The sequence below is a fragment of the Vicugna pacos genome, chromosome 9 (assembly GCF_048564905.1).
Source record: "Vicugna pacos chromosome 9, VicPac4, whole genome shotgun sequence".
NCBI lineage: Eukaryota > Metazoa > Chordata > Mammalia > Artiodactyla > Camelidae > Vicugna > Vicugna pacos.
Window position 1 is genome coordinate 13637420 of NC_132995.1, and position 13029 is coordinate 13650448.

The 13029-nt window shown below is 38.9% G+C and overlaps 1 protein-coding gene across 1 annotated transcript in view; it reads right to left on the reverse strand.

The window, feature by feature from the left end:
• LOC102539297 (uncharacterized) overlaps nucleotides 1-6726 on the reverse strand; it is a 38220-nt gene extending 31494 nt beyond the window's left edge. The window contains 3 exon segments of the mRNA XM_072966409.1: nucleotides 3448-3543; nucleotides 3854-3980; nucleotides 6703-6726. Of these exon segments, the coding sequence (XP_072822510.1) occupies nucleotides 3448-3543; nucleotides 3854-3980; nucleotides 6703-6711 (232 nt within the window). The 5' untranslated portion in view covers nucleotides 6712-6726.
• Between the last annotated feature and the right edge of the window lie 6303 nt (nucleotides 6727-13029).

The window sequence follows — 13029 nt, forward strand, 5'->3', positions numbered from 1 at the left end:
TGGTCACTAGAAAGACCCAGCATATGGTTAGAGGGTTGGGACTTTCAGCTACTTGACCTCTGGGGAGGAGAGAGAGGCCAGGGACTGAGTGGCCAATGACTTAATCAATCATGCCGATGTATTTCGGCCCCAATAAAAACTCTGGATACCAAAGCTCAGTAGAGCTTTCTGGTTGGTGAACACATTAATGTGCTTAAGGGGGTGACATACTTTGACTCCACAGACCACAGAGACAGGGTGTGGAACCTCTGCATCTGGAAGCCTACCAGAACTTGCCTGATATGATTTCTTCATAGTAAAATTGCAATTTCAAGTGTAGAGCTTTCCTGAGTTCTGTGAATCATTCTAGCAAATTATTGAGCCCGAGGGGGCCATGGAAATCCCTGCATCTTTTAAAGCCAGTTGGTCAGAAGTGTGGGTGGTCTAAGGACCCCCTGAGACTTGCAGCTTGTGCCAGAAGTGAGGGCAGTCTTGTGCAGGACTGGCTGCTAACCTGTGGGGTCTATGCTAACTCTGGGTAGTCAGTGTCAGAATTAAACCACAGCACACTCAGCTGAGGTGAAAACAGAACAGGGTCCACAATAAAGGCTATGTTGGATGCAGTTTGAAAGAGATTACGGAGGGTTAGCCACATGGGGGAATAACCTGAGATCAGTCTAAGGTACAGAACTAATCTGATGTGAGTGGCAGACAGGGAAGACTCAGAATATGCTATATGCTGGGGATTCCGGGAAAATACTGTTTGCTTGGAATTTTGTGATGCTGATCTTGGGAGAAGAGAGAGACTTGATCATGTAGCATTGTAGTGGCTGTGATGGGAGGCAGATGGAGTTTAAGACAGACAAGTTAAAACAGACATGGAGCGAGATACTGCCGAGGAAAGATGACAGGAGTCAGAAGCAGACTGATGACAGCTGAGTTTCCAACACTGACAGTTCCTACAGGTTCCCAGGCAATTATCTAACCTTTCTAGGCCCCATTTCTTCATCTGTAAAAGGGAGATAATCCTTAATTCATGATTATGGGAAGGGTGAGGAAAAGTGTAAGGAGATGTCTTTCAGTATTTGATAGCTAACATTATGAAAGAATTGATCAAAAATAGAGATATTAGGCAAATTAAATAATTTCAAGACATCAAAATGGAGCCTACTGGACATCTCAAGCCAGAAACAGGGACTTCATTCCAGCATACTCTTTTTTCTCCTACCTCCATAGGATCTTTCAGCAACTTTCATCTATCTAAGCTCCTCAGCAACTTTTTAAAACTGTCCTTGTCTATCTCCACTGCCAATACCCTCCTCCAAACCAGAATCATCTCTTACTCAGACGACTCAAGGAGCCTCCTAAGCCAGTCTCTCCACCAAGTTCTCAAACTCTTTAATGTATTCAGGGACTAAAATGACATTTGGCCTGGGCTTCCACTGTTCAAAATCCAAACTCCTTATAATCTCTGGCAAAGGCTGAACGGCGTGGTTCCCACTTGTCTCTCCAACCTCGACTCATATTCCACTCTCACTTGCTCAGGGGGCCCAGCAACACTGGCCTTCTTTCAGTTCTTCAAACACACCAAGCTTTCCCCTCCCGGAAGGGCCTTCATAGGGGTTCTTCCCCCTGCCTGGAGTTTTCTTCTTCTTTAGCACATTAAATAGTTTTATTAGCACAAAAACCTAGTGGTGAGCCTGGCATTAAAATCATTCTGAAATAGTCATGAGCACAAATGACATTTCAGGATGTCTACAAGTATAGTAAAATGATACAAAAATATCTGTGATTTCCATTCACATCAAAGTCACAAGAACTAAATACTACTACAGTTTGTTGCATACACCATAACAGGAAGAAATGCAAAATTTCAATTAGGGGTGACTAAATATAAAGATGCACCTTTTCTTCTTATCCAAGTTCGTGAATTCCCTAAATCCTATCCAAAGGAATCCAATATTAGCAACCTGAGTTGGAGAGATCCTTTAAAAAGATGACGTCACACTCCCCTGCTCAAATCATCTCATTCAGAATAGAATGGCTTTATGTCTCATTCAGAATAGAATTCAAAGCCCATACCAAGGCCACCAGGACCCAGAATCATCTGCAGGTACACTCTTCCTCCTGCCTGCACTCAGCCCAGACACAGAGACACCCTGAGACTTTGCTGGCCCTTTTCACACAATTCCCGCCTTGCTCACTCTGCTCCAGCCACAAGGGTAAGGGCCAAAAAGCTCCCAACTCAGGGACTTTGATCTTCCTGTTCCTTTTGCTTGAATCTCGTCTAACAGATATTTACATTACTTGTTCCCTCACTTCCTTCAGGTCTTGAGTAAAACACCACGTCTTCAGATGGGCCTTCTCCACCTCCCTTCATAGCACTTATCACCAGCTGGTATTTTTTTCCTCTCTCATCCTCTAGAATATAGACTTCAGAAGAACAGAGCTTTGTTTTGTTCAATCCTGTAATCGCAGCATCAGGACCAACGTTTAGTACATAGCAGAGTTTCAGTAAGAACTCCCCAGGTCACCCTGCTCTATACCAGATCTCTGCTCCTCTGCCACCTCTGCCTTCCCCACCTAGGCTGAGAGCTTTCTGTTTTTCCCAACATTGTCACTACAGACGGTGACTGCCATTACTTGCAAGGCTCCAACTGCTATTTCAGTATGAATTCATTCTACTTCTGCATACTTAGCCCCTGACTTTCTGCTAAGATCCCTGTCAATTTCTTTTACTAGATTCTACTCTGTGAAAGCTGTTCACGGGTATATTTTGGCACCATTGTTTGGCTCCCAGTTCTTAATGGCTGACACAATTAGCAAACTGCAGCATACGGCAGACTTTGTTCCACAAATTTAGGAAACCAAAAATACTGGAGAAAGGAAAAATGCACAACAAACTGAAAAAATAAGTCATTGGATATGAAAATGAATATATGTATATTCATGTATGACTGAAAAATTGTGCTGCACACCAGAAATTGACACAACATTGTAAACTGACTATAACTCAATTGAAAAAAAATAAGTCATTGGCAGGCAGCTATAGTGAAGACTGGTACTTAGAGGGGAAGGGTAATGCAGACACGCACACAGGCACACACACAGACGTGTGTTATTTTGGGAGTGGTGATAGAACACTGAGATGAGTTGGAGAGGAAGAAAAGCCAGCAAGGAACTGATTCTAAAATATGGGTAAGTTTTCTCTGTAGGGGAAGTAAAGGACACCTTCTACCTGAAAATATTTGTGGTCTGGGAGAAGAGAAGTAGAAAGCCCAGTAAGCAAAAGGAGGAATGAAACAGGTCACTTGTAAACTCGTGCTAAAAAGGCTTAGTTTTCCCCACAGGCCTACAGTTTTGATGGGAGCTTCCAAGATAACATCTCGAAGGTGCTGTTTCTCCACTTATGGGCTGAGTAATTACCCGTGATGCCTTGCTTCTCACTCCCAACCGTCTCTCACTCACCTGAACACAGGCCTCTCGTCAGCTCTCTGCCAACCATCCAGGGCTCTTTCCCTTGTTCCAATAAGGAGATAACTTGAGGCTTAGGAATGTAAAGTCCTGCTCACAAGAAAAGATACGGAACATGGTTATGCTGTGGGTAAATCAGATCCAGAAATAAGATCCAGTCCCTTGATGATCAAGGAAGAGATGCCACCACAGGAACAGTCAAAGGAGGAAGAAGAGGCTCAGCCACGGCCAATTGGAGGTGCCCATTTCCCACTCTTCCTTATCATTTCAGCTCAAACCATTCATTTGGGGACAGGGAGCAAAAACTCAGCCGGTAACTCGAAAAGCAGATGAGAAAGTCAATGCAGAGGAAACAAAATTGCCAAGGAGAACTCTAAGTTCCTGGTACAGACGCCCTTACCCATGGACACCAGGTTGCTGTAGTTCTCCAACATGACATCCTTGTACAAGTCCCTCTGAGCAGGGTCCAGACATTCCCACTCCTCCTGAGAGAAGTCTACAGACACATCACTGAACACCACTGGTCCCTGAAACAATAAACTGTATTACCTGTGGTCACAAAATAAACATCATGACTGTCATGCTTGCATTGTGGGGTAAAGCGAATGAGCAATTATACTGGTATCACTGAGAACCAGAATCTCTGGATCCTAGAATTAGATGCAAGAGTTATCAGTGTATTTTATATTAAAAAAAATTTGACTCAGTCCACAGAAAAGGCCTTTTAACCCAGTGGCAATGAGCATCCCTACTATCTAGATTGTAACCTCTAAGTACCATATTCAAATAAAAAGGAACCAAAGTTCTTTGGGGAAAGGGACAATTTCAGGATTGAATCAGAAATACACAGAATGAGTCTGAACATTCTGCTATATCAGAAAGCAAGAGAGTGATCAAAAACTATTAGAATCATATTAAAAGGGCTTGGGAGACAACTTGAAGTGCCTCCCACTGGCCAAAGATGATATAAAGTGAAGAGGAAATATAATGGACTGATCAGACCAAAAATACTTAAATCTATGAGTTCATAACTATACTGAATTAAAAAATCACTAGTTATCTTTATAGAAGTCTAAGAAACCAACTCATTATTTTAAACACTGGAAAACAAAGGGCAAGAATCAAACATCCGTTCCCATACAAACTGTCTTTCAGGGTAACCAAACAGTTGATAAGACATTTAACTTTACAGATAGTACTCTACCTAATCTATGAAGACGGAATGACAGAATTAAAACATCATTTTGAAACCACTAACGAATTAATGAATCTAGACAATAATAATCATTGGTGGTTAACATTAAAAAAGGAAAGAGAATCAGAAATAACATGTCTCCTAATGGACTCACACATCACCACCTATGAAATATTCTTGACAAAAAAATCCCAACTGAATCTGATCAAGTTTCTAGATCTAATGAGTGATTTGCAGGAAAGACTCAGATGATACCACAGAGAAGAAATCAGCAAAATCCAAACAGTGGACAAATCAATTTTTTCTTTTCGAACAACAACAAACTAAAAACTGCACAGATAGAAGAGAGACGGAAGGGGTACCTACAAAGTAAGAGATTCAAGAGACATATCAACCAACTACAGTGCACAGTCCTTATCTGGATTCTAATACAAATAAATAATTAAAACATCAGACAATTATGAAAATGTGAACACGGGATATTGATGACATTAACAAATTATCTTTAACTTTTTCAGATGCAATAATGGCATAAGGAATCTTCTTTTAAAAAAGAATCCTTATCTTTTAGAGTTACATACCAATTTCCTTCAAAATAATCCTATGTGTGGGAGTGAGGGTAGGCAGTGTGCATGGAAGAAACAGGAAGAGGCATGCATGAAACAAGACTGACTGTGAGTAGATAATTATTAAAACTTAATGGTGAGCATATGGTAGCTCATAAGACTACTCCACTTTTCTGTGTCTGGAATTTATTATAATAAAGTTTTCTAAAGAGGGGTGGTAGAGAATAGTTGCAAACGTGTATATAGCATTGATTTAAACAAAATTGTGATATAACTCTGTTGTGAGGAAAGGCAGTAGAGAGTGAGATATAGCATATCTAAATCCACACACACCTTGCAAGTAAAAAACTAGAAAATGTCTAAAAATTAATTAATCAAGAAATAGCATCATAGGAATATTAATTTAAAATACAGTTAAATTCACTGGATACCGCTAAAAGAGATGAGTGCCTGCCTTTATGGAGTAGGATGAAGTGGTGAGTCCAGAAACTTGATCAGATTCAGTTGGGATTTTTTTGTCAAGAATATTTCATACGTGATGATGTGATTCCATTAATGCTCCTTGAATTATTAACATGTAAAATTTGACAAATACATTTTAAGAAGAGCAATATTTCTGAAACAGCATATAATTTTAAAGACTCTCATAAACTCTAGTTTCTCTTGTGCCTTATGGTTATAAGAATAATTTCCTGTTAATACAAATCTTTAATAATTATTTTTCTGACACCAGAATTTTCTACAATATAGATATTACTGGGTGAGATTTAGAAGGTTCTTCTGAGCTCTTATAGTATGATCTCAGTAATTTATGAACTGGCTGAACTCACTGTAATCATCCATCAATACTATCATTATTTCTGAGATAAAGAAAACTGGTGATTCAGATGGAAACTCTCATGACCCACACTTCCTGCTCAACCTTAAACTGGACTTCTCTCATGGATATCCTAACAGAGTTCCAGAGATCTGTCTGTATCAGTTCCCACCCAACAGGCCTCCAAGCGTTATAAAACAGGAGATCTTGCAACAATCTAACATTTGGAGCTACCAACACCACCTCCCATCTGATCTGTAGAGATAATCTTGGCTTTTCCATGTTTGCTCTGAGCTAAGCAACTCATACCTCCACCTCATCAAATCACCATACAGACAGGACAAGTTCATTCTATAAATCTACTCTTGTTTCCTTTAAGAAAATGCATTTCCCCTCCATCATAGTCCCTGGGAGAGGACTGAGGAAAGAGATGCTCAGTTGTTTACTGAATGAAAATACTAAGGCTGGGTCAAAAGAAGCAGGTGTGTAGGTGTGGCACAGGATTATCTAGCAACAATGAGAGGAAATGGGAACCACGATCCTGAAGGGGGACCCTGATAGCCAGAAATGTCAGGAGAAAGATAGCAAATGCTCACATGCCCTTAAAATTTTTTTTTTTCTTAAAAAGAACTGAGTGTCGGGAAGGTAAGAAAGAACAACAACTAACTCACCTGGGCCATGGCTTTCAATACTGTAGATGATCAGTCCTCCTTGGGGCTGTTCTCCTGAAAAAGGATAGTGTTCTGAGAAGGCAGGCCTGGTGAAGCAAAGGAAAGTTCTAGAAATCACACTGGCCTTACAGTCCTCAGACTGTCCAGGCAAAACTACCTCCATCTCCCTTGGTCCATTGATAGAACTCTAGTTAGTGGGAGCATGGAATAAATCCTACTCCTTCCTCAACCCCAGAATCTCCAGGCTGCAGCTGTAACAAGAAGGATCCCGGCTAGCAGATCCAAAGGAATACAGACTGAGATTCCCTCTCCTTCACCCAGGCAATCCAGGTTCCCTCTCCTTCACTTGGGCAATCACTTGACAGCCAAGTGATTCAGGCAGCACCTTGCCCCGTTCCAGTGATGTTTTGCTCTGAACCTAAGACAGAGCTGCTATGATCGGCCCTGAGCAGAGTGCTCCCCTGCAGCCCTCAGGTCCCCAAGCCTGATTCACCCAAATGGTGCATTTGGTCAGGAACACAGTTCACTCTAATCAGAGGAACTAAAGGCTCCCCTAATCAAGCCTTCTCATCTCCCAGGCACCAGAAAATCAGTCAGCGCCCCCCACCACACACTCATACCCACAATGAGGCACTCCTCATTCTTATACTCTAGATGCTCTAGCTCTATTGTTTTAAAAAATAGTAACTTTTCTTATGTGTTCTTGCCACACAAAACAGTCAAAATGCCAACACTTCTAGTTTTGGGGTAAGATGTTTCTAACCTATACATATTTATATAAATGTCTCTTTTTTCTAAAACTTTTAACACTTTCATTTGTTACATTTAAGTCTTTTTTTCTCTTTTTTTAAAATTGAAGTATAATTGATTTACAATGTTGTATTAGTTTCAGGTGTACAGCAAAGTGATTCAGTTATACATACACACATATCCTTTTTCAGATTCTTTTACATTATAGGTTATTACAAGATACTGAGTATAGTTCCTTCTGCTATACAGTAGGTCCTTGTTTATCTATTGTATATATAATAGTGTGTATATGGTAATCCAAACTCCTAATTTATCCTTCCCCCACAAATTTAAGTCTTTAATCAATTATTATTTTATTTGGGTATGAGACTATTTGGTAAAAGACAGCAGACTAAGATTATCAATTATAATTTTATTTTAGTATAAGATAGGAGTTGGTAATCCGACTTAATTTTCCCCCAGAGGAGGCTACTCAAGTATACAAAATCACACATGAATAATGTAATATTTCATGGGACTTAAAATGCACCATTATTTTATATGCCACTAAGAAAGAAACTATTTAAGATATAACCTGACTTGAGATATGCTGAAATGAGAAAAGAAAAGTGAGCTTTAGAACAGATGACTATGGAATATATTTTCCTTACTGATTTAAATGTTACCATTATCACAGATACATGTTGGGATTTATTTGTGGTTCTACTTTTTTTGTGTGTGGTTCTGTTTTGACTCAGTGATCTATTTATTCTTTTGTCAGTACCACATTCTCTATTTATTATAATTTTAAAATGTATTTTATTGTCTTAATTCTAAAAAGACCCCTCCACTACATACCTATTAGAATGGCCAAAGTCCAGAAAACTGAGAACCCCAAGGGTTGGCGAAGATGCAGAGAAACAGGAACTCTCATTCACTTCTGGGGGAAATGCAAAACGGTACAGACACTTTGGAAGACAGTTTGGCAGCTTCTTACAAAACTAAACATACTCTTACCGTATGATCCAGCAATTGTGTTCCTTGGTATTTACCCAAAGGAGTTTTAGAATTATGTCACACAAAAACTTGTGCAGGTGCTTATAGTAGTTTTATTCATAACTGCAAAAACTTGGGAAAGAACAAGATGGCCCTCAGTAGGCGAATGGTTAAATAAACTGTGGCACATCTGGACAAAGGGGCATTATTCAGCAATAAAAAGAAATGAGCTATGGAGACATGAAAAGACGTATTACTAAGTGAAAGAAATTAATATGAAAGGCTTTATCTGCCACATATATGCCATATATGCATGCCATATACATGTCTGCCATTTTCAATATGAAAAGCTATATATGACTTTCTGGAAAAGGCAAAACTATGGAGACAGTAAAAAGATCAGTGGTTGCCAGGGGTTAGGGGGGAGGGGGGAAAAGAGGGATGAATAGGTGAAGCACAGAGGACTTATTGGGCAGTGAAACTAGTCTCTATGATACCACAGTAATAATACATGTTATTATACATTTGTCCAAACCCATGGACTATACACCACCAAGAATGAAACCTGATGTGAACTATGGACTTTGGGTGATAATGATGTGTGTTTTTTTTTTAATAATGATGTGTTAATGTAGGTTCATCAGTCATACCAAATGTACCACTCTGGTGGGGGATGTTAGTAATGGTCTAAGCACGTGCAGGGGCAGGAGGTATATGGGAAATCACTGTATCTTCCTCTCAAATTTGCTGTAAATCTAAAACTGCTCTAAAAAATAACATCATTTAAAAAAAAAGTTCTGACCCTGAAGCCTGACTAGCTAGATTAAAAAGATAATAACCCCCTCAATACTCTTTTTTTTCAAAAGTTTCCATGTGAACGTAGATCAGTTTAAAAATTGTACTGGTATTTTTCCCACGACTGCATAAAATGAGTAGATTAAGACATTCTTTGATTATGATGTTGAATCTTGCTTTCCTACAACACAGAATACCTTTGTTTATTCAAGTCAATGTCTGTATCCATCAGGAACATTTAAAATTTTTCTTCTTATGTATCATGTATGTTTCTTATTCAGATTATTCCTAGGTGTCTTACATTATTTTTTATGGCTTTTATTAAATGGTGTCTTTTCCCAATGTATCTTCCACTTTTTTTTTTATAACATACAAAGTCTACTGATTTCTGGATGTTGACTTTGTACCTTTTTGAATTTTATTATTTGCACTAGTTTTCAGTTTTAACAGGATGTTAAAATATGCCTTTCTCATCCTCAGCTTAAGAGAGGCCCTGGAAAAGGAGAGCAAGACAACATGGGCCACAGAATCCTGATTCCACAGTGAAAAACCTCGGCTATCTTATGCATTGTGCAAAATAAGCTGTCTGGAAACTGATTTTGTGCCCTTGGTTCAATTCAACATCTATTCCAAAGGTAGTTCAGAGATTTGAGAGTGTATGAGAGGAGGCCGCAGTGTAGGAGAGAAGGTTGTCTTTGACAGAAAGATGCATTTTTGGAAAGCACTGGTATGCCACCTCATAAAGAAAAGAGGGGACCCCAGTGCCATCAGGATTCCACGTGGAATATAACGAGAGTTCTCAGTTAGAAGGCACAAAGACTGGGGCCTAATTCTCTCCTGGGACTGGACATCACAGTAGGAGCTGGCCTGGGGTTAGGTTATTCTAAGTCTACCAAGAGGATTTTCAGTAGCACACCCTGCACTCTAGAGATGGGCTCCACGGGGGACTAACACCCAAAGGCCGAGTGTGGGAACTGCAGGCAGCCAGCTAGAGCAGGCCACTGCCCTCTCTTCACAAAAAGTCAGATGTGAACACGCCCCAAGGCAAGAGAGGACCAGTGTCAATACAACTAGGATTCTTTTTTTTTATCCCTTACTCTCTCCCTTCCCCTGCTCCCAAACTCAGGGAGTTCAGAATACCTAGTGGGACAGAGGAGAAGTTCAGGAAAAGGAAAGAAAAGTAATCAACAAGGCTACCTCACTGCAAGCTCCTGCTCAAGGAGTCAGGAGGCTTAATTTTTTTTTTTTTATAAAAGTTTATGGTGTTGATTAGTTCAGTGACATGGACATTTTATTATCCAACACTGACTGAAAAACTCATCCATGGGCAGGAAATCAACTAGCCCCTAAAGCAGCTTGATAGTAGAAATCATGGGAAGAAAAAAAGCAATTGCTTTCTAGTCGTTTCCTATGCAGTACTGTTTTTCTAGTAGATTTAGAAAAAAAATGTTAAATAATACTGTACCTTCTTCCTGATTTTACTATGAACGTGTCTAGTATTTCACCATTAGGCATGAGGTTAGCTTTTTGTTTTAACTTGTTAATACAGAAATTTCCAAACGTACACAAAAATAGAATTTAAATAGTATAAAAAACGTCCATGTGCCCATTAACTAGCTTCAACAATTATCAAGTCACATCTTGTTTTACCTGGACTCTAATCCACTAATTTTAGGTCAGCTTTCTTATTTTTTAACAGCTTTACTGAGATATAATTCATATGTTATATAAGTTACTCATTTAAAGTATACAGTTCAATGCTTTTTAGTATACTAACACAATCCAATTTTAGAACATTTTCATCTCCTCTAAAAGAAAAGCCATTAAAAGCCAGTTCCCGTTTCCCTTCCTCCCCTAGCCCTAAGCAACCACTAATCTACTTTCTGCTGCTGTGGACTTGCCTATTCTAGACATTTCATACAAATGGAATCATACAATATATGACCTTTTGTGACTAGATTCTCTCACTTAGCAAGTTTTCAAGGTATATCCATGTTGTAGCATATATCAGAACATCATTCCTTTTTATCAGCAAATAATATTCCACTGTGTGGCTATACGACATTTTGTTTATCCATTTATACCAGTTGATGGGCATTTGAATTGTTTCCATTTTTTGGTTATTGTGAATAGCTTTGAACATTCCTGGAACAAGTTTTTGTGTCAATATGTTTTCAATTCCCTTGGGTACGTACCTAGGCGTGAAACTGCTGGGTCATATGGTAAATCTGCTTAACTTTTTAAAGAACTACCAAACTTTTTTCTAAAGCATTTGCCCCATTTTATATCCCGCCAGCAATTTCTGCAAATCCTCACCAATACTTCTTACTGTCTGTTTTTTTAATCAGAGCCATCCTAGTAGGTATGAAGTGGTATCTCTTTGTGTTTTGATTCACATTTTCCTTATGACTAATAATGTTGAGTAAAATTAGTTTTTTAAGAACCCAATTCTTTAGAATGCTTTTCTAATGTAATTTCCATTACAGTCCATTACTTTCCCAACGCATCCCCACTCATGTTGGAATAGACAATAACTCTATTTCCTAGTAAGGAAAAGAAACTGAGGGTGGCATAAACATTCTGAGTGGCTAATGGGCGAGGGGAATCAGCACATCCTTGCTTGGTTTTGGCCAGGAAAATGGACTGGAGAGGAAATTAAGACAGAAAGGGCATAGGGCCAACAAAACTGGGGAGACTGATGCTCATCTTAATTTCTCTTGGGTAAACTCCAGATTTTCAGTAAACGTTTTCATCTGCACCACCCAAATTACTTTAATTCAGAGTAAGCCTGCTCAAAACACCAAGTGTTTAACTTGCAAAAATACTACCTGTATCCTAACTCTCCAACTCTTAAGGCTGCTCATTTTTAGGTTAATAGAGTCATAAAAAAAGTTTTTAGCCTTATGCAGTCATAGAATTACCACTGGAATGTTTAATCACTACATAATGAAGCTAATATTGAATAGCTTCAGTATGAGAAGTATGAGAAACTTCTGAAGGTTGAAAAAAAAATCACTTAAGATAAGAAAATTAGAGAAAAATAATATGAACACAAAACCTTAAAAAGAAAACTTTTGAGCTCTGGTACCACGTAAAGTAGCCCAATAATGGCAGCGTTTTTGCCCAACAAACTCTCAGGTATAAGATAAGTCACCTGTTTCTGGTCTTTTATTCATTTCTAAGAAGGAAAGAGGAAAAGTGAAGACAAGAGAAAAGCATAGAGGGTTCCTGGATAACAGCTGACTACATGTCTTAGAACAGAAAAAATAAAATTTTTTTCGGATAGATCTGGAACCTTCTGCTATTACCAAAAAGTGAGGCTATTTTCAAAAATATCAGGTGCTGCTGTACACCAGAAACTAACACAACGTTGTAAACTAAACATAAATAAATAAACAATTTTTTTTAAAATATAAAGGAGAAAAAAAAAAGTCTGCAACCCTGAAGAGGGCCCTCCTCACCTGACCATGTCTGAGACCATCCTGCTCTCAGACTTTCAGCATCCAGAACTGTGAGAAATAAATTTCTGTTGTTTATAAGAAAACAAACAAAAAACAAAAACTATCAGGTGCTGTGCTGAAAGGACTCCTTTTCAGAGTCTCCTGCAGGGGGCCAAGTAATGAAAATTTATGCAGCAACACACTCCTCCTGCCGCATTTGTGCTACAATGGAGCCCATGACAATCATCAGTTAACTGAAACATCTGAAAATGTTAAGTCCATAATAACATGTAAGAGGAAAACTGTTATAAAGTCCACAAAAGAGGAAAGTGAATAAGAATAGTTTTTTTCTTTAACTTGCCATAAT